This window comes from Plutella xylostella, chromosome 18, assembly GCF_932276165.1.
Source record: "Plutella xylostella chromosome 18, ilPluXylo3.1, whole genome shotgun sequence".
In the NCBI taxonomy this organism is placed as follows: Eukaryota; Metazoa; Arthropoda; class Insecta; order Lepidoptera; family Plutellidae; genus Plutella; species Plutella xylostella.
Window position 1 is genome coordinate 2,184,073 of NC_063998.1, and position 21,407 is coordinate 2,205,479.

General features: G+C 38.8%; 1 protein-coding gene across 1 annotated transcript in view; it reads right to left on the reverse strand.

Moving 5' to 3' along the window:
- Positions 1-920: 920 nt before the first annotated feature.
- The window catches only part of LOC105381814 (visual system homeobox 2), an 86,316-nt gene continuing 65,829 nt past the window's right edge, over positions 921-21,407 (reverse strand). Inside the window, exons 7-10 of the mRNA XM_048627429.1 lie at positions 11,732-11,906; positions 2,766-2,908; positions 2,104-2,277; positions 921-1,634 (exon numbers count right to left, since the gene is read on the reverse strand). Coding sequence (XP_048483386.1) covers positions 1,488-1,634; positions 2,104-2,277; positions 2,766-2,908; positions 11,732-11,906 — 639 coding nt within the window. The 3' untranslated portion in view covers positions 921-1,487. The remainder of the gene's footprint in view (positions 1,635-2,103; positions 2,278-2,765; positions 2,909-11,731; positions 11,907-21,407) is intronic.

The window sequence follows — 21,407 nt, forward strand, 5'->3', positions numbered from 1 at the left end:
CGCGGGAGCACAGGGCCGGGTGCAGGTTACACGAAACTTCAATTTCACCGAATCGGCCTGCCTACCCTCAGCGGGTAGGTACCGGCGGATCACATTACTCGCCGCACATGCCACAATGTCCCAACATACTGAAACTCGGAGCCACGTGCTTCCTGTAAAAAATCCTATGATGGTCCTGGAAAGCTCCTGTTTGTAAAGCCTTACATAAGCTATAATCAAGTGCATTATTGTAATAGCAAAGTTTTTATCAACTGTTTTCTAAAAATATTAGAAATTGAGGGTAGAAAAATATATTTTTATAATTTTTTCCTGTATAAAATTAACATATGCTTTACTAAAAGCGGTCATTAATGTAAGTATCTAGCTCAAGCGCCACTAGTAGGACCGGAATATGTGATCAATCATCACCACGACTATTGAATCGGACCCTACTGCGTGGGATAAAAACCCCAAGCGCCGGAGCATTATGACCAGTGGCTGAGCTTAAGCAGTAAATAATAGCATTTTACTCACGGCTTATCAACTCAAACCTTCGTTGCGAAATCCTCAGCAATGGCTGCGTGCGCAGCAGCCGGCAGGCCCCACGCCGCCTGGTCCGCATCACGCTACAGCTCCCGGCAGCGAGGACTCCGCAAATTCAATATTATATTTTTCCCCGTCGGAGCGAAGCCGACGAGAACCGTGGCTACATTGAGCCATTTTGCCGAAGTGTTCACTTCAAAAATCAAAAACCAACTGAGGCGCGCGGGCGACTCACTCTATTTATATAGGCACCCGCACCTTGCAAACTAAAGGTGGAGAGAAAAATGGACTTTATTTAACTGTCACTGTGACCCTTATGATGCCGAACACGGAGAAAGTCGAAACGCCATATCTCACAATGTTTAACTAGGTTTCAGATAGGCTCAGACTACATAATAGTTTCTTTAACATCCTACAAATAGTTTTTATGTACACATTTTATCTAAGTTAACTTTAGTATAAGTACCAATACAATAAATATATACCTTAGGCTCGAAATAACTTAGACCACTTAGTATTCTTAGATATCTTCAATTAATTTGATCTTGTAGCATTCTACAAGAAACACAGAACCTTTGAAGATCATCTAACATTGTCATACAACAAACTATGTATCTACGAGGAAACTTATATACAGTTACAATACGCTAACACAACAGGCTACGCATATAAATACTTAAACAACTAAAAGTATTGCACGAACAAAAGTAGTTTTAAATAAGTACGCTCTACAATTTACATAATTACACGTAAGTACCAAACGAATTCAAATGTAACAGTTCGAACACAATCAAGTCAGATCTGACCAATCATCGCGTCCCATTTACCAACCAATGAGCGACGAGCTTCTAAAATTGTCTGTGTTGTTTAAACCAATGAGCTCCGAGCTTTTAGAATTGTCTGTGGTGTTTGAACGCTTCGGCTTCAGTCGTGGCGCGACCGTCGTCGAGCGCGGTCGCCTCGCGTCAGTAGTGGTGGTTGGGGTGCGGGTGAGACGGGTCTAGCGGAGGTGCCTCTGTTCCTACGTCTATGTCTAGAGGGCCGTCGTCGTCGCCGGCTGCACTCGGAGCGTTGCTGGGCACGCCGTGGGCACCTCTTGATAAGCCTCGCACCTGGAATGGGATAAATAGATGGTTATTTACTGGGGATATCCTTAGTGCTAGTTCATACATCCATATGTATGAACTAGCACTAAGGATATCAGGCTCAACTTTGGACAGATATAGTCTCACATAGCTTTACGTAATTATTATCAGTCGCTGACTGTCTCATTCTTTCACCATTGGTGACGAACGCTAGTCCATCTCGACTGTGTCACTGAGTAGCATGGCTCGGAAGTGACAGAACTTTAGCTGAGACTGCGTTAACAACTACTTAGATAGATTACTAGTGTTCCTAAGTGTTACTAGACGTTCTGTCTGTGTCAGGCAGAGTGATAGAATAGCACCAACCACTTATAACTCAGAGTGTCAAGAAACCAATACGCGAACACATAAGCAAGAGTTTCAGTATTAGTCGACATCATACCTAACTTTGACCTTTTATATGCTAACTATAACAGTAACAATCTGATCACCCCACCTGCAACAACAAGTTGCTGCTCAGCAGCCTAGCCTGGTGCTCCTGCGCCTTGGCCCGGAGGCACGCGATGCTGTTGTTGCGGAAGGCTTCGGGGTCCTCGTAGGGCTCCGGGTCGGGCGAGCGAGGCTGCTTGTGTGAGGAGGACGTGGCTGAGGAGGCGGGCGAGCTTTGTGTCTGGAATGAGAGGTGGGGGTGGTGAGTATTGATGGTTTTACGTATAACTTATACCGTGTACTTCACTAATTAGTATTTTAAGATATAATATATAATTATTGCAAAAATGCACCGCCGTGCGGGTGTACCGGTTTACGGCCTATAATCAGATCGACGCAGCGCGTGTAGTGTGGCGCGACGCTAGGCGGACTGCGTGTGACTCGCACATTGAGGCACGGCGCGACACTATTACTTCCCATATGGAATCGATGTAACATCTGGCATCACGCTGGCGTCACATCGCCGTCCCGTCTCTATCGACGTCGATAAACTGGTTTAATGCGCGTTGCACTAATCACATCTTCGTATTTATGATGAGTAACGATATAGTGACGTTTATCTACGTCTAAAACCAACCCGTGTAGCGGCAGCATCTTGGTTATTGCCTGTCTCGACCTGGTTGCGCCGACTTAGACTTGTAAATATTCTCGTTGGGTGTTGGTGGTTACCTGATGATCGTGTGCCGCATCAGGCTGGTGCGGCGGACTAGCGGCGCCATCCCGGGCGGGCTCCTGCTCCGCCTCCGAGCCCTCGCGCTCCGACCCCGACTCCTTGAGGTGCGCGGCCGCCTCGATGGACTTGCGGTGCATGCCTGCGAAGGGACATGATGTGTTACTTAAAGGGAATTTTGATCCACGCGTCTCTAAGAGCGTATTTTCGGCTAACAATCTCCGCTAATCCTACTTATATGTATTACAAAAGCAAAAGTTTGTGAGTTTGTGTGTGTATGTTTGTTATTTCTTCACGTCAAAACGGCTTAACCGATTTTAATGAAATTTGGTATGGAGTTAGCTGATACCCTGGATTAATACATAGTAAAATTTTTTATCCCGTAATTCCCGCAGAAAAACTTTTTAAGGCGTAGCGAAGCTCGCCAATACCCCATACCAGTAGTGACCATATTGAATGAATTCTAATACTCGAGTCGAAAAGGCGTCTGTTTGCAAGCTGAAGTAGCAGTAGACCGATAAATGCCGATAAAGATAAAGACTCGATGACCAGTGGCTAAGAAAGGCAAAGTATAAAGTGTTGTCCAGAAGCGGACGATCACAGGCTAGTGATGAATCAGAACCAAAAGAAAAATGTTAGTGGAAAATATAAGTGATTGTATCACACTTTTCACAATAAACTATAATGAAACGGTATCACAATAAACTAAACCCCGTTCTAGTAAACGGCTTTAGAGAACATGTCGGATGCCAACGCCTGATAATTGACGAGGCCCTGATGAACCATTTCGGGGCAATCGTAATTGCCGCCCGCCTGTCCCGTGCCAGTGATATTGCTCTAATCGGAGACATCAACCAGCTACCGTACATAGACAGAGAGAACCTATTCGAACTAAGGTACAGTCGCCCAACACTGGTAGCAAACATCACCCAGGAGCTGTTGTGCTCATACAGAAACCCCATGGATGTTGCATACGCCCTAAGAGAAGTATACTCAGGCATATACGCAGCCACAACGCGTATCCAATCCCTGCAGCTGAAAAGGTTTACAGACGCAGCAATTCCAAAATCCCAAACCAACACTCTATTCCTGACGCATACACAGGAAGAAAAAGAGACCCTGACCAGCCAAGGGTTTGGAGAAGGAACGGGATCACGCGTCTTAACCATACACGAAGCACAGGGATTGACGTACGAATCCGTCATTATCATAAAAACAAAAGATAAAATAAAGTTGCACGATAGCATACCTCACGCAGTAGTGGCGCTGTCGAGGCACACCTCCGCCTGCACCTACTATGCGGATGACACCGAGGACGCTATCGGCAACCTCGCTAGAACGGCAATAACAGCACCGAAGAAACGGATCCTCGAGTACAACCTAAAGATGGCAATAAAAAATCGGGACAAAGAGGTCGTTGCCCAGCAATCAAGGCTTTTGGCAACGCAAAATGGAGCGGAATAGGAGAATTTTGATTTTAATTTTATATTGACGGCCAAACCGTATTGCATGTATTTTATAGTTTTGTTATGTATAGTATATAGCATGTATTGTATAGTTTTGATATGTAGGTATTGTATAGTATATCATGAATTAATATTATCTGTATAAGAACTAACCAATAAAATTAAGATAGTTTTAAGAACACTGTCACACATTAACACCAGGCAAAACAACAGCGATGACAAAAGGAGTGTGTGGCCACTGACAGGCGTCTGTTAAGTTCTCTGAAGACAGCTGACACTGGCCCTACCCTTCAAATGTTTGTTGCCATTATAATTGTAAGTGTGACTGTGTGAAACAAAGAAAAAAAAAAAAAAAAAAAAAAAAAACAAGAAATGCACAACTGGGGGTTTTTAGTCGGTTAAAGGCCGACACTACCTGGGTCCCCTTCCCAGGTGTCTGTGTAGATTTTCCTCCAGGAGTGCAAAAAAAAAAAAAATAATAAAAAAAAATTATTAATAATATATAGGTATATATATATAAAAGATAAAATATATATATTATAAGCTTCCACATTGAGTAGTGAGTAGTTAAAAGATGAAGACAAAAAACAACCAAACTCTCACAATATATTGATCTCTCAAAAAGGCACGGACATAAAGTCTGTGGAGTGATAATAAAATCTTAAAAAAAAAAAAAAAAAAACTAAACCCCGTTTCGTAACCAACCAGCGAACACCGAACAGTGATAAAACATAACAACCCACTCCCGTTCAAACAGCTCCGTCATATCAGCATGTCATCTACATACAGACGCTCTCGTCTCCGCGGTGCATCGTAAAAGCCCATATACTTCGACTGGGGACCGCACTCCCGGTTTGCGCATCAATAATTAATTACTGTCTTTACTAGCTTTAACGCGCTAGCTGAGAAAATTCTGCAATTCTGCAAGATTTAATGCATTTTTAAGCATTGATTTAAAATTATATTTACTAAGTGTTCGTTCTTTTACGTAGCAACACTGAAACTATGTGAGTTTATATGAGCTTTACCGCTAATATAAATTTAGCATATCGATTCAAAGTCTGGCAGCGATAGATTTAAGCGATAACACCGTTTCGTATATATTTACTCATTTGGGATAAAGAGTATCTACTGTACATAATATTTAAGTACCTATTGTGCTACGTAGACAGCGCTTGAATTCCCATTTCTTAGATACTGTCTAGTAGTCGTAAACCCGGAGTGGGCCTCCAGGGGTGGTGATAACTCTTGGGACACATAAACTCGTAATGAAGTGGACTGGAGTCGTCGTGAGAGTGTGCACTAGCATTATGCGTCTTGTTTTGTTTTATAGCTCGTCTTGGACGATGTGACAAGGTATATGACGGGTTTTTATGATAGCCTAGGTAGAGTAATACTCGTATTAGACGTGTATTATACTAGGTTACAACGTTTTAATACCTACTTATAAACGTATTTAAACAAAAAAGGCCGTTTAAATAAATTTACGGTCCTTTATGCACCTTGTTTGTTGTCATAAAGATTAGGTACCTAACCTAACACATAAACAGCTAAAAGCTAGGTAATGGAGTAATTACAGATTTTAAGTAACTTGGTTTTTAGACGACCGATCGGTGTGGCGTAAACTGACTAAAGCGCCGTACTCGTAGGTCCAAGATTCGATTCCTGGACGTGGCAGAAACCATTATCCTTGGATCTGGGATACTTCCAAAGCCATACTTACTAATAATAATAATAGGCCAGCCCTATCACAATCATATTGTCATTAACAAAACACTGTCGAAAAGGGGATGCAGGAATGGACAATGTCCACCCGACAATGACAACCCTGCCAGCCCACAAGTCTTTAGTGTTTCACAATTGAGAACTTCAAATTAAGCAGAAAATAAAGAACATTTGTACATGTAGCACTGCGATTGGCTGACTTGTAATTATTGAACAGGACAGCTACTACACTTAGCTAGACTTCCTCAAATGAGAAACAGTGCCTATGTAGGCATCTTATTATCTTTGAAAAGCCTGACATTTCAAACTCAGTTTTCAACTCGTTAAACCCGCACATATTTCACCGGCGGTCGCTAACTGGTCATTATTCCGTTTTCCATTAGCGGGATTCCATTAGAGCCTGATTCGTCGACATTAGAGCAAGTTTCCCCATTAGTCCGCATCTGGTACAAGCTTGTGATATAAATCCTCTTGATTTACAACCCCTGAACTAAACCAAGCGGAGTTCATGCAAGTTGAGACGGTGGTTGTGCTTATTTTTAACCTAAACTGACAATGCGAGGTGTTAAAGTTGTGGTGGGTTTAAGGTCTGTAGAATCATGGAAGGAGCAGCGGCATAGCTGTGAAGTTTCAGCGTTGTTTCATGAGAAATTGTATTTGCCGTTCCAATACCGCTGCGTCTAGAAACCCCAAATTACCACGTAATATATACGTGCCACGTAGGTTTTAGTATTTAGGATTTCGTTGTCGTAAATAAAATTTGGCTATATTTGCATTTAACAATATGGGTTAAATTGAGACCAAAACACAATTGCTTACGCAATAAACCAAAATAAAATAGCACTGATTCACTCCGACACATTCATAATTGTAGATTTATAACCATTTTTAAAGCGGCTAAAAGAATTTAATAAACAAAACCCGTATCTCCAACTCTCGGTTGGGTCAAGTGAGCTCTGAACATGGCGTCTCCATGCCAGCTCATGCTGATCATAAATACTCCAGCTGATTAGGTATTCCGAGCGAGTGTCGCCGGTTTATATGAGTAGTAAAAATTACATCGCGGACGACATGCGCTTATTAAATTGATGGCTCGAATGTGACTGGGTAGGAGCGTAAGTAAGTTTAATTTATTTTTTTAAATGTGGATGTGTGAGTTTGAACTGGTGTGATATGGAGGCAAGGTGGAGGAAAAACTGAAATAAACAAAGATGTCGATTCTGAAGGCAAATCCTAATTTTTGTGCTTGAATCGACACAATTTGACTGATAGCTGACTTTTTACTGCGAAATTGCGAAATATGGTAAAATTATGATGCTACCGAAGGACCGAAAGAGCGGAAGACTCGATAAACGTTTCTGAGTTTTCTAAAATAACATTTATTTTTGTTTGGCGCTTTAACATACACAATTTATTTATTTGATCTCAACAAGCCATAATCGTAACCACAACAACTCAATACACCGATCATACACCGATCTTTACTCTCAACAAACGCTTTCTAGTAAGTTACATACTAAATTACAGCTTTCATCATCGACGAGTACCAAATGTATTCGATGATGCTTCACAGGCCTCATAAAAAATGAAAAGTACACTTTCAGAATATAATAAAACAGACAACAACACTGTACTTTAAAAGATCTAGAAAAATCTAGAAAATTACTGGAAATCAAAGGCAAGTGGAATTTCCAAAGCCGGCGCCACAATCTGTCGATTGAAGCTCGGAAAAGTGTCTTAATAGTCAGATTTTTCACTTGAAGCTAATGGGTTTAGAAATGTCACTTTGACAGTCGAGAGTCGAGTACAAAGCGAGTGTATAATCGACAGATAATTCTTTAACTTGCTCTTGTGATGCATTAGACTGTCTTTTGTCAGGCGAAAATGGTTTGAAGTTAACTTTGGTTAGTGAAGTTGCAAATTGGTTTTCGATTAGGCTTCTGGTTTTGTTTTTGTATTAATAAAAAAGGTTTTTGTATGAATAGTTTGTTCTCAATACCTAATGTGTTTACTTATATGTTTTTATCTTTTTTAACTGTCCCAACACCAAATCCTGTGCAACTGTGTCTGCTACATATTTCAATACAGAAATCACATAAAATACGTACTCAAACAAAATAAAATCAATTAATACAAGTAGTTCACATAAAAAATGATTATAATTATGTATATTTGTAGTATTTTACCGTGTAATAAACAGTATAGATGTAAAAAAATAATACTTTCTCTTAGTTCTAAGTTATATAAAAGGCAAGTGTCTGATTTTCACTAAAAGTATTCTATTTGTATTTATAAAGATAGTTATAAAGTTTTTCAGTTCATGTATTGCCCAGACAAAATTTTGGTTAAAATCATGGCCGTTAGGGTAAGTAACAAAAAATATGTAGGTACAATGTACGGTATGGCCCTGACTAATATTTAAGATTTAAATTATAAAATAACAAATGCATACATGTAAATTACTAAAATGGGTACCCATATAACCAACGGGTTCTGTTTATGATGACAATAAGTATAAGATAATTCAATATTTTTAAAAATATAAAATCAATAATTTCACTTAACAACCATAATCTCTAAAAACATCCTCAGAATAATTAACCAAAAACACACGAACAAACCTAACCCAACCTCCTGGCACGTAAATAAACAAAACGCGGTGTAAAAAAAACAAGCAAACCAACCATAGAGCATAAACACAGAGTACATAATTAAATGCGCGCGATCTTGGCAGTTTGTTAATCAGACGCCAGACAATACGGCCGCCATATTGCATCGCCCCGCCCCCTAAAGGGGGGAGGGAGTTAAGGTAAAGGCTTTCATAACCCGCAGCCGTGTGGCATGGTAATTTTTCTGAGACTAGTTTTTGCATGTGGTTTGTGATTTGAATTTTCCTATGCTTTTTCCATATACTGAGCTTGTCTTGGCTCTGTCTAGATTATCTCTTGTATAATTACTTAATTACACTAGTTTTTAAACTGAGTAGGTAAATTATATATTAATTAATATAAATAAGATGAATTATTAATATAAAAAAAGGTAATTTATTGAATGTTGTTACATTTCTAGTTTTGTACAATCCGTAGCCATCCGTAGCGGTGTAGCGGTTTCGTAGCACGTGCTACGAATTACTACGCCGCGTAGCACTAGTTTTTTTTTGTATTTTTATGACCGATTGTAAATAATTGATCAATCTTTATTATTTATATAGGTACCTATGCTAAACTGAATACATTATACACAACACAATACACATTTTATTAGATTAATAAAAACTATAATATTATATCTAATGATTTAGATAGTTAATTACAGAGTACTCCGAAAACAAAATAAAAGTATGGAACAGATCTAGGCCTTAACTACTTATGTGTAGTCTTGGCCACTGCTAGGGTTAATGAAATGGCCGCAGTCTAGATCCAGACATAGTCTAGCTCATTGGATAGCCCAGCCGTAGCGAGGCTATTCACCGAAATAATATGCTTCTGACTGAACCACATTTCAGCAAGATATCAGATCATTATGAGACATTGTATAGGAGAATAGGCCTAAGTTCAGTTAGTACGTATATGCCTGTAATAAATATGATTTTCGGTGGGATAGCTAATTGTCTGAATCAATATTTTTTTTGTATTACTGTTGAACGGTACATATTTTTTACATAATAATATAAGATCGGGAATTCGGAAATAATGCACCTCTGCCTCTACCCATTAAAGTAAAATAGATGTGAATGTTTATGTCGCTTCGCAAGCAAACTTTATTCAAAACACATTGTTTATTCCAACGAAAACAAAGAAATGTCTAATTTTTAATCTCAACCCAAGAGATGCTCATTTTTCTTCCAGACAAGATAATACATTACGAGTGAAAGGAAGCTCTGTAACATTTGTATAAGGTTGGATTTCCCTCGCCTCGTGTGTGAGGACAAACAAGTTGTGTTGACAGCTTATGAGGAGCTCTTTTCATGTTAGTTTTTTTTGTTGTTGGCCCGAGGGGGTGGGGGGCGCCGGGTAAATGGGATTTCACAACTACAGTCGTTTGCAATAGAAACCAACAATCATGTAAACAAATATGGCGGACTGACATTGACAGCGTATTGTTTATGCCCATAGTGATGTCATAGTGTTCTAATTAGATTAAATATATAAGCCATAGACTATAAAATAAAACTGATTATATATAAAAAAAAGTGTTTATTAAAACAAATTTAAATCTTCGTCTTCGTCATCATCACTATCAGAAGTGTCGCCGGTGACCGTAATTATAAATGGAACCACTATGTCATCGCTTGCCATGTCTAAAATGCCGTCGAGCTTTTTCATTTCTTCTTCTTCCTTTTTTAGTTTTGGTTAATTATATTAAGCTCTTGAATTTTTTTTAAATTGTATTCAAATAATATTAAATTAAAATAATTTATTAAATTAAAAATAAAAGATAACTTCAGATTACGAACAACACTAACTTTTCAATGACTTATAGAGTTCGATGAGTAAAAAACTAAGATGACAGCTTGTCAAATACTTCGAAATTTTTACGTTGCAAATGTTTTAACAAATTTAACTTATAAATACAAGTTAAATCGTGTTGAAGATAATGTGAAAACAATGGTGTGTTCGTTGAAATCAGACTATGTTCATAAATTGATCGAAAATGTATGTGATTACGGAGTAATCGTGACAATTTGGTTTGTTTACATGATTGCTGGTTTCCATTGCAAACCACTATATGTGGCATGTAGTTGTGTGTCATGTTAAAGTTAATAAACGACGCTGAAAGTATATTATTATTATTAATAGACATCTATAGAGAATACGAGTACAAATATTTATATTGTACAGGTGTTGCAAAGGTAAAACTAAGCTGGAAAGGGGTGACGCACAGGATCAATCTGAAAAAACAATTCTACTACTTTCAGAAGCTAGTCGCAGAACCAAAGTACTTCAGATTGTTTCTTTGATTTATTCTACTTTTGCAACACCCTGTATAGGAGTGACTATCCATCTGGAATGTGCTATGCAGCGATGATGTGAAGGCTACACATTTCCATCAGTGCTATGCTAGGTGGATCAATTAATATGATGATGGATACCGAACGCATCTACACAGCACCCAGAATAGCACAACTCTGGTGGACAAGCATCCTAAATGTATTATAAATATTAAGGGCAGATGACTTATATAGTCGATCTATTATCTTATCTTAGGGCGCACGCGCACCAACAGAACTAGGGGTCGAAGTGGTCGCCATGGCCGAAATCGGTCGGACCAATCATCATCATCATCATCATTAAGGGCAGACTTTGCAATAGTCAGATAAAGGTTATCTAAGGAATAACATTGTTACCGTCACGTCTGAGCGTCTGACACAAACATTCAGACGCGACGACAGCAGCTGAGCTTTGAACAAGCAGCCCTAATTTAAGCGAGCTCCAGACTCTCGACAAAACTACACGAGATGTAGCGAATACTACAGTGTAGGAGCTCTTTTCGGCAGAGCTCGCCAGTAATTTTATTAGTGAATAGTTTTGTCGAAACCTGGGACAAAACGTCTCGCGGAGAAAAACGTGGAGCGGGCTTAAATTTAATTATATAGGGCTGATTTTCAAAGGTAAGATAAAAGTTATCTCTAGAATACCTACATACGTCAGATGCTGTCGCGTCTGAATGTTTATATCAAATGTGACTGCAACAATTGTACTATTCAGTTAACATTTATCTGACTATTGTAAAGTCAGCCTTTATACATTATAGACAATAAAAAGTCCACTCACCTAATAACCAGGGTGCGACCTGGTCGTTTTCCTTCGCACTCTTCAATATAGTCTCCGGAAGCGGCAACGAGTGTCTCACCATGGCCCCGTACAGCCCATACTCCGCCATGATGGTGCTTCGCCCCCAACATTTCTCTGTCTTTCGCCATTTCGCCCTGCGGTTTTGGAACCACACCTAAGGAGTGGGTTTGCGAGTTAGTACGCTGGTTTTTGTGCGCTAGTGGTTTAGGTTTGTGGCTATGGCTTATATTTATAAGCTCAGCCAGCTAGTTATCTAGTCTGTAAGACCTTGTGGTCTGTTTTTGGTTAATTATTAAACAAGAATTGTAAGATAGTCGGGTATCAGACAAAATATATTGCTTTTGAATAATTTGTTCTTCATTTTCAGTTAAGAATTAAGAAAAATTATGATGCTGTGCTATCAAATAATTAAGAGACATACAGTCATTACGAATAATGGAAGCTAACATATTTAAGTGATAAAATTATCACCAAATCTATCATTCAGATCTTTAGCTAAGACCCTAACTCCTAAACCAATTAATCAAAGAACCATTGCAGTTGTGGTCCCGAAAACCAGTAAACATTCGGGTAATGGCGTGAGACAGAGGAGCGCTGGGGGCGATGGACCGTCAGGGCGGCGCGTGGCCTGCACGAGCCTGGACCTGAGGAGCAGAGCAGCCAGTAGGCCTAGCACGGGGCGCAAAACGCGCACGACAACACGTGATAAAAGTTTTCCGAAGCGCTCACTCACAGCGCGCGGCTTTGTGAACGGGTGCGACGGAAAACTTTTTATTACGTCTTGGCGTGTGCGTCTTGCACCCGGTGCTAAGCCTTCTGATGTGGCCAGAACACACACGGTGGGTTAAACTGTGATTAGCAGGACAACGAGATGAAATTGGGATGTAAGGGATTTTTGTTGGAGTAGGAAATGGTTGTTTTTATATATTGGTTTCGGAAAATAGGGATGGAAGGTGAAGATGTATAGGACAAAGGCAAAATGACATGCTGCCATTTATAAACAAATAAAATAAACAGATTCACGGCTAAAAACTGGTAAAAGAACATAAAATTAACACACAAAAAACAGTGTAAATGAATATAGGTAAGTCAACAAAAGATGAATGAATATCTGAAAATAACACACAAATTAGCCAAACACAAATACATTAATTAATCAAATAAAAATTTTCAATTTTGAGCCGTGAATCTGAAAAGTTTGTTTTCAGTAAACGGCACCACCTCATTGGACCTAAAGAGGGGAAGGAACATGTAGATCTGGCCATCATCAGGACTGCTCTGAAACTCAGCTTGCTTCATGTGTAAGTTGTAGCTTTGAGGAATGGAATCAAAATACACCCATTAAGTACCTAATTTTCGAAATATTTTGCATACAGCAATTATATTTCAGAATCTTGAATTTTGTAGGTAAATATTGAAAGATTCAATTTAGAATATTAGTTATGAATTAGCCCCGCACTTTAATCCTTTCAAAGGTCTTCTACCTTGGTTTTTCCAGTTATAAATAAAACTATTTTTAATCAGAATGACTTATATCTGTGTGCAAGTGTAATAAGTCATACAAGGTGACTGGTTTAGGTGAAGGTGATGAATTTCTTTAAATGAATTGTAGAGGAAGGTATTTCAAGTCGATTGAACCCTATAAATCCTTATTCGACTGCAAAACCTTCCTCTACAAGCATTAAAAGTAGTAACATCGATTTAGGAAACACTCTGTATATAACAATGGTATGAAAATGATGGTAACTTTTGACTCCATTCCTCAAAGCCGCAAGTTACAATGAGTATCGTACAGTGTTCAGCCACGCGCCGCCTGGTCCACCGCCCCGCGCCCCTCGGTCTTCCGCCATCTTGGATGGTCAGTACCTGCAAATAAACAGGACTGTTAATGTCATAAGAATCTAGAAGAAGAATCTTGACCTCTGTGGAAATATTTCGAAACATATAATCTATCCTAATTTACGTTTCATAATCGTGTCTAGTTTGAAGATAACGTTCAAGTTGCTTTTAACATTATGAGGATCACTCCGGATTGGCAGATTGAAAATAATATCTCATGCAGTAAGATACCAATGCAATGTAGGTACTAATCAAACTATGTAGGAGCTTGCTGCTAATCTGTCTTTTTCGGTAGAAGAAGAACAGTTTTTCAATTTACCTACACATACACAAGAGTGATGGATGGATTGTCCACTGGGCCGCGGAAGTGTGATAGTTGTCATCGACACGACAACAAGAAGAAGACGAGTGATAAAGATCTAAACATAAACACACTAGATGTCTATACACACGGATACATCCTAGTACAGTGTGGCCCGGGCACACGGCCCGGTCGGTAACAGAACCCGGGCATTAATTTGTCCCGGCCCGGATCGAGTTTAATTACTAAATTTAATTAGAAATTAACTGTTTGTCGGCGCTCTGCGGCTGATATGTACGGTGAGCTAGGGTTGCCAGCTACAGATAGGATATAATCTAGTTTGTTTCTATGGGGGACCGAACTAGTGGTTAGTACACTGACTAAAGCGCTGGAGGTTCTAGGTTTGACTGCCGGGAAACTTATGCATGTGTCAATAAAATTGTCAAATGCTCTGCTCTCCCTTCCTATGAGGAGTTTTTAGGAATAATATAATATTATGAACTATTAACACTTGCGAAAGTTCCGATCGAGATAATGAAAAAGCTTTGCTTGTTCTTTTGAGAATCAAACAAAGTTCAATAATCAAACAAAAACAATCTATGGGTCAGAACAGTTACCTTATTTTAAAAAGTTTAACTTATAAAAAAACAGAGGATCAAATATTCCTTTTTCAAATGTGTCTGGTGGCAACCCTGCCCGGAGTTAGGCGCTCGCTACACGGTACAAACGAGACGGGTTCCAAATTTGAAAATTTAATTTACCCGCGTTTTGTTCCTTGTAATTGGTTCGTTTGGATCGTTTGGTTACTTACTATTGTGGTTCAATCGTTTGGTTGCTTTGTCGACTTTTAATAGAATTATGTAATATAGGTTATACCTACATACTGACTGTATGTACGGTTTTGTACCAAGCATTTTAAATTTTAGCTTTAGCTTTAAATTGGGCCATCACAAAAAAGTGATTTAAATTTTAAGCTTTATGTCCCATCAGAATGGATTTGGAAACGAATTCATTTATGTAGTGTAGGCAGATTAATGTTTAGGTGCTTTAGGTGTTCATATGGCGAATATAGCAACTTAATTATTTTAAGAGTACTTATAGGAAATTTTTAGTATAAAATCATGTGTATAAAATAATTTGGAAAGCAATTACATTTGGTATCGTTACACTGGTAAGCAATATTTCTATAATTTAGCTGAGAACTAAGTAAGTAAAGCAACAAAGGGGTGACAATATTGGCACGTAATCTGGGGATTTATTTGTAATAACCCTTAGGCGTGCGACAACCGCACTGACTTAGTGGTTATTAGGGGATTTAGAAAGAAAAAGTAGTTTTCATACCGTACCGTACATACATAGTTATATATTATGTTTGTGTGGCAAAATAGGTAAAGTAGGTAAGTACTTCGAAATCCTAACTAATATTATAAATTCGAAAGTAACTGTGTCTGTCTGTCTGTCTCTCTGTTACTCTTTCACGCTAAAACTACTGAAGGGATTTGAATGAAATTTGGTATACATACGGTCTAGACCCTGGGAAAGAACATATGCTACTTTTTATCCCGGAATTCCCACGGGAAACCTTTTTAAGGCGAAGCGAAGCGCGCGGGAACAGCTAGTAAGTTCATATTTATAGCTATACTAGCCATTCCCGCGAGTTTCGCTTCGTCTTAAAAAGTTGGAAAATGGAATGAGTAAGTAGGTAGGTATTATGTATTTTAGTTACACCTCTAGAATGTAGATGTGCGGTTTTCCTCACGATGTTTTCATTCGCTGTAAAACCTTGGATCATTGATAATTAATTATTGGTTTGTAACCAATTTAGTATCCATTCCTTTACCCATTTGTTATATTAACCCCTTATAAATACGGACAGTTTCCTCATTGCTTCCGGTGGCTACATAATCACAGATTAACCACTTCCGCGCAGCCCCACTAGTCTGTGATTAAGGCCTAATAGCTTGTGTCCACAGAGCAACTGATAATAAGGGCTTAATCGACCGATCGCCGGGATTGGACACAGAATACGGAGAATCTTGGGATGGTAAATTGATTAACTACAAATGATGTGCAGTGTTAGGTATGTATGTAGTTATGGAGTGATGAGTACAGTTTTGCGTTGAATTTAAGGAACTACGAATTAAACTTGACTGAAAAAAAAGGGTAGGTTTCAGAAAATATTTACATACTTATCATAATAACATTTGTTTAAAAAAATCAATGTGGTACTTGATGTAGTTTAGGTATAAATAAAGTTCACTAAAGAGGTCCATAACTGAAAGTTTCCTTCAATATAATACTGATTACCGGGTGTTATAGCCACTGGCCCGCACGTCCACCAACCCGCGCTATAGGCCAGCGTGGTGGACTAGCCCTAAAACCCTTCCTTCATTGGTAGGAGACCCGTGCCCCAGCAGTGGGGACGTGATGGGTGCTGATGATAGTCAGTCACTCTCATGTCGATTGGACTTTCTATCTATGTTTAGACTGTCTACTTACGAGTGTAATTACGTACTTTTTACTTTACTGTACTTATTACGTACCAATGGAAAGTTGAAACCGTGTTCAAGCTATGTTCATCACGGTAAGAATTTGCATGTTAATTTAAATCCAATTCCGTTCATTTCATAAACATCATAAACATTGTTTGGTACCTAAGTATAATTTGCTTCGTACCAAAGTAAGAAAATAAACCTTACCTTACCCAAGAAAGCTTGAACATTCTCAGTGTTCGCTCCAAACTGTAATATTACGTCAACAAACCCCGAACACATCCAGATAATTGTTAATTTCGGGCACACACTCGCAATTTACCCTAAAACTTTAGCACTCCGACCTTTCCACAATTTCCAACCTAATCCTGTGCCTCATAGAGTTAATTTTCCAAACCCCTAAATTTCTAATCTCGTAAGCCAGCGCCGGAGCGAAACAAGCTTTGTTCTCAGCGAAATAAGATTGAAAATTGAGACAAATATGTTGTTAAACTAGTATTTTACTTAGCTGTTTAATGATCCATGACAAATATCAGTTAGTGAATTTATTAGACTCGCGTGGCCATTGTAGAGTGACCTGCGAAGTGGTTAGTTTTCCTCCTACGCAGGGTCTTAGTTAATTGGTCGATATGTTTAAAGGGTTATTCTGTAATTATACATGTGCCCTAGCGATTACGTGTAATGGAATTTGGCTAGAGAATGTGTTAAATGAATATTGCCTGTTTCCACATTTGCAACTGTGCAGCGTGTGTTACATTATACCTGTTGTAACTCAGGGTAACTAAAATCACCGTGAAGAATTTTAACTTTTCAAAAAGTTACTTAGTACCTAGTAGGTATAGTCATTTGACTTTTATTGTACCTAGATCTAGTCTTAGGTCTAAGTATACAGGATGTTGCAAAATGGGTATGCTAAGCCGAAAGGGGGTGACTCAGGGGGTCATCCCGAACAACTTCTGTTCTACGAGTTTTGAAAATTCACAAATATATAGTATAGGTACCTATTAAATCTGATTATTACATTTATGTAGGTCTATGTAGTCTATTGTAAAATATATATAATTATTTTAGGTATATAAGTATAATTACATGTAAGTTTATAGATTTAGTTTGTAGGGGCTTATAATATAATAACTAAATCATTATTTTAATTTTTCCTTTAGAATTCTTTAGTACACTTGACCGCTCTTTAATCAAAATATCCTTCCACCCTAAGGTTGTCTTGAAAAATCGCTTTAAGCGATAAGATCGCCATTTTTGTATATATTTGTTAGTATTTAAGTTTTGTAAGTTTCTTTTATGTGTGTGTGTGTACAAATAAAGAATATTCTATCTATCTATACCCTTTTTGCAACACCCTGTATAGAGAGACGCATTTACGTTTAAATTTCATCTATAAGTACACTTTTAAACATAAAAAACTTGATGAAGACTCTTGAATGTTCAAAAATAAATTATGACATAAAATATAATTTGCATAAATCAAATCTTAGATATAAATTAAGTGGCAAAATGTTGCACAAACCATTTGCATCAATTATAATAAAACAAACTAATCGTTTCATACAGAAGACACTCCACAAATTCACTCTCGAAAGCCCAAACAAGTCGTAGCATTCACAACCCTAATACCCTAGTAATACGGCTGTGAAGCTGAGTACGGTTGAAGTGTTACTGTAAAGGCTGGTGCACAATGGTGTTTAGTCGATAAGTGAATACTAATCCTAAGGGGATGATCCGCGCCCCTAGGGATGGTTTGTTGCACTTTGCTGCCCTTATTTTTAAATTATATTAAGTACATTACATTTAATTGACTGATACCTTTACTAACTTACTAAGTAATAGCACAGAATAATAATTAGAATGGTAATAGTTAAAAACAGTTATATCTAACACGAGGTGTTTTGCTATAGTTAGGTCCAAAAAGATAAGTGTTTTTTTAAGAAGTGGCCCCGTCTGCCGTAAGACATGTCCAGCAGAGAGGGTATGAATTCATATTATTCATTGAAATCGGACAAACATAACCATCGCATATGCAGTAAACCGTTCCACATGCAACCTTGTCGCACGCAACATGTTAACAATAACATTAACACGGTCCATTGTTGTGGGAGTGTGGGGTGCGACAGGGGATTATCAACTGTGATCATAATAATAGCATATTTATACAAATTTAGGACACTCCAAGGTGGAACAGTAATAGGAAATTAATACTATTGATGCTGCTGGCACGTCACAATCACGATGAAGACAAAAAGGATTGGATTTTAAAAAGAGAAAAAAGAAATTCACAAAGAAGGCCACACGTTTCTTGCCAGCCAGTGGCAGCCAGACGCAACTGACAGGCATTCACAACGCGGGTTTAAATAAGCAGCAAAAAGTTCTTATTTACGAAGTGCATAATTTCATTTCTTCAGGTTTGTATTTGAATGGAAGTTTTCGAACGAGACGGCGGGGAGGGGGGCGGGGCGACCAATCAGACGCAGGAGCGAGCTAAATAGAGTCGCGATTGTGACTCTGTTCCCAATTTGTGGGACAATGACGTCACTCACCGCTCGCCTTAACAGGTTATTATTCAATTTGGGGGTGCCAGGGACATGGATTGATTAGTTTACAAGTTAATGTGCGGTTAGGTGACGGCGTTTAGCGGCGGCGGTTCATACTAAATTGGGTTTTTGTTGCGAGAGTCTGCCGCTGCCGCCGTTTACTAAATTAAATTTTCAGATCTGTCCTTCAGTTTTGGAACTCTGTAACGATTTAATACAGATTATCAATAGCTATAACTTACATTTTTAGTGTATTTTGAAATGAATACATTAAGTAAACAACAGAAAACTATTTGTTTCTGCCAATTCACAACTACAATATTTTGTATCACCAATTTCCTTTATATTTAGCCTTTGTAGATTACAGTAAAGCTTTCGACAGCCTATCTCATTCTTCAATTTTCGAAGCTCTAGAAAATCAAAAAATTCCCAACACATATATAGACCTCATCAAAATCATTTATCAAAATAGCACGGCAAAAATAAAATTACAGTCACCTGGACCACTTTTTGACATAGAAAAAGGCGTGAAACAGGGAGATCCGCTATCTCCGAAGCTATTTACCTGCACGCTCGAAGAGGTATTCAGAAAGCTCGCGGTTTCATGGGAAAACAAAGGTATCGACATCGGTGGCAGAAGATTAACCAATCTTCGCTTCGCCGATGATATCGTGCTGTTTTCCCCGTCGGCATCAACACTCGAACGCATGCTGCAAGATCTCAGCACGGCAAGCCTTCAAGTCGGATTGTCGATGAATCGGTCCAAAACGAAGATCATGTCTAACAGCGTGAAACATAGGGTCACGGTAGACGGTCAGGATATACAATATGTCAACGAGTACATTTACTTAGGCCAGCTAGTCTCATTCGAAAACAGGCAAGACAAGGAGATCGATAGACGCATCGATAACGCCTGGAAGAGCTACTGGTCTATGAAGCAGCTGATGAAGGGCAACCTTCCACTGTCACTCAAGCGCAAACTCGTTGACATGTGTATCTTGCCCGTCCTAACCTACGGCGCACAGACATGGTCACTGACCGAACATCAAAAGACCAGACTGAAGGTCTGCCAAAGAGCGATGGAGCGTAGTCTTCTAGGTGTAAAATTGACAGACCGTGTCAGGAACACCGCACTACGCTCCCAAACCCGCATAATCGATGTTGGTGTCGAGACCGCGAAGCTCAAATGGAACTGGGCCGGCCACGTCTGCCGAATGCACCCGGACCGGTGGGCCAAGATAGCGACCGAGTGGGTGCCGGGCGACGGGCGCCGGCGGAGAGGCAGGCCGAGAAGGAGGTGGCGGGACGACCTCGTCAAATATTTGCCGGATTGGGAGGTAGCCGCATTGGATCGGGAGAAGTGGAAAATTAAAGGGGAGGTCTTTGCCCAGCAGTGGGAAAACACATAGACTATTAAAAAAAAAAAAAAAAAATTTCATGGACGTTTTTTTACAGTCGATACAAGGACTATCACATTGGATGATAAAGACGTAGGTTTATTCCATAATCATATCATACCGAAAGTAACTGTTCAAAAGTAGCACCCAACTACGTCCGGAAGTCCCGGCCCTCCTCTCCAGATCGATAGCGGTTGGTTTCATAGTTCCATAACTGAGTTTTATTTTGTTCAAGTTTCCCCGTTTTCCCCACTTTCGCAGCATAATAGGAAGATTGAGTTTAGTAGGCGTTATGTATATCGTCTTTTGCTAATATATAAATAATGGCTGATTAGAATAGAACTACGGGTAAGTAGGTACAATTTTATTGCAATTTATTTAAATTAGGTATATCTAGCGTTTGGTAAAAGTCACCAGTATCTCATTGTACCAACATATCTGAGTTACAATTAGCAGTTATGTAGTAACTATCGGAGATAAAGTATAGACTTTATAGTGACTTCTGTTATCTTTTATTTAAAATATGAATCACATTTTTTTTTAAATAATCTATTAACTATTCTTCAGAGTACAGACACGATCCTGTAATACCATAATCCGTAAGGTAGCGTTAAATAAAACAATGACATTTTGCCCTGACTAGCCTCAGGAAGTCCATAGACAACAGAAATCGCAAGTCACCCTGTTAACAACGATACGATAACGACAGAAAGTTATGTAAAAAAATAATTGAAAGAGGAAATTATCGATATTTGACAGCCGCAGTAAAATAAACACGAGGCGAATTATAATGATATCGAAGTGGTGGGTACAAAATACAAGCTATGAGAGATACTTCGAAAGCTACGTCGTGTATTTCTTATTAAATACTTTTTTATAAATAAACTTCCAAATGTAAAAGTTTACAATTAAAATTATAGAAATACTTATACCTACCTAAAAGGTTTATAAATTAACTTAATATGAAAAAACTACTAAGTACTGCTCAATAGTTATTCGTCGAGACTGTTCTTTTGCACTAACACTCAATCTTATTCGTATACTGTTAATCTTTCTAAGCTTCAAGCTGTGAAAAATATG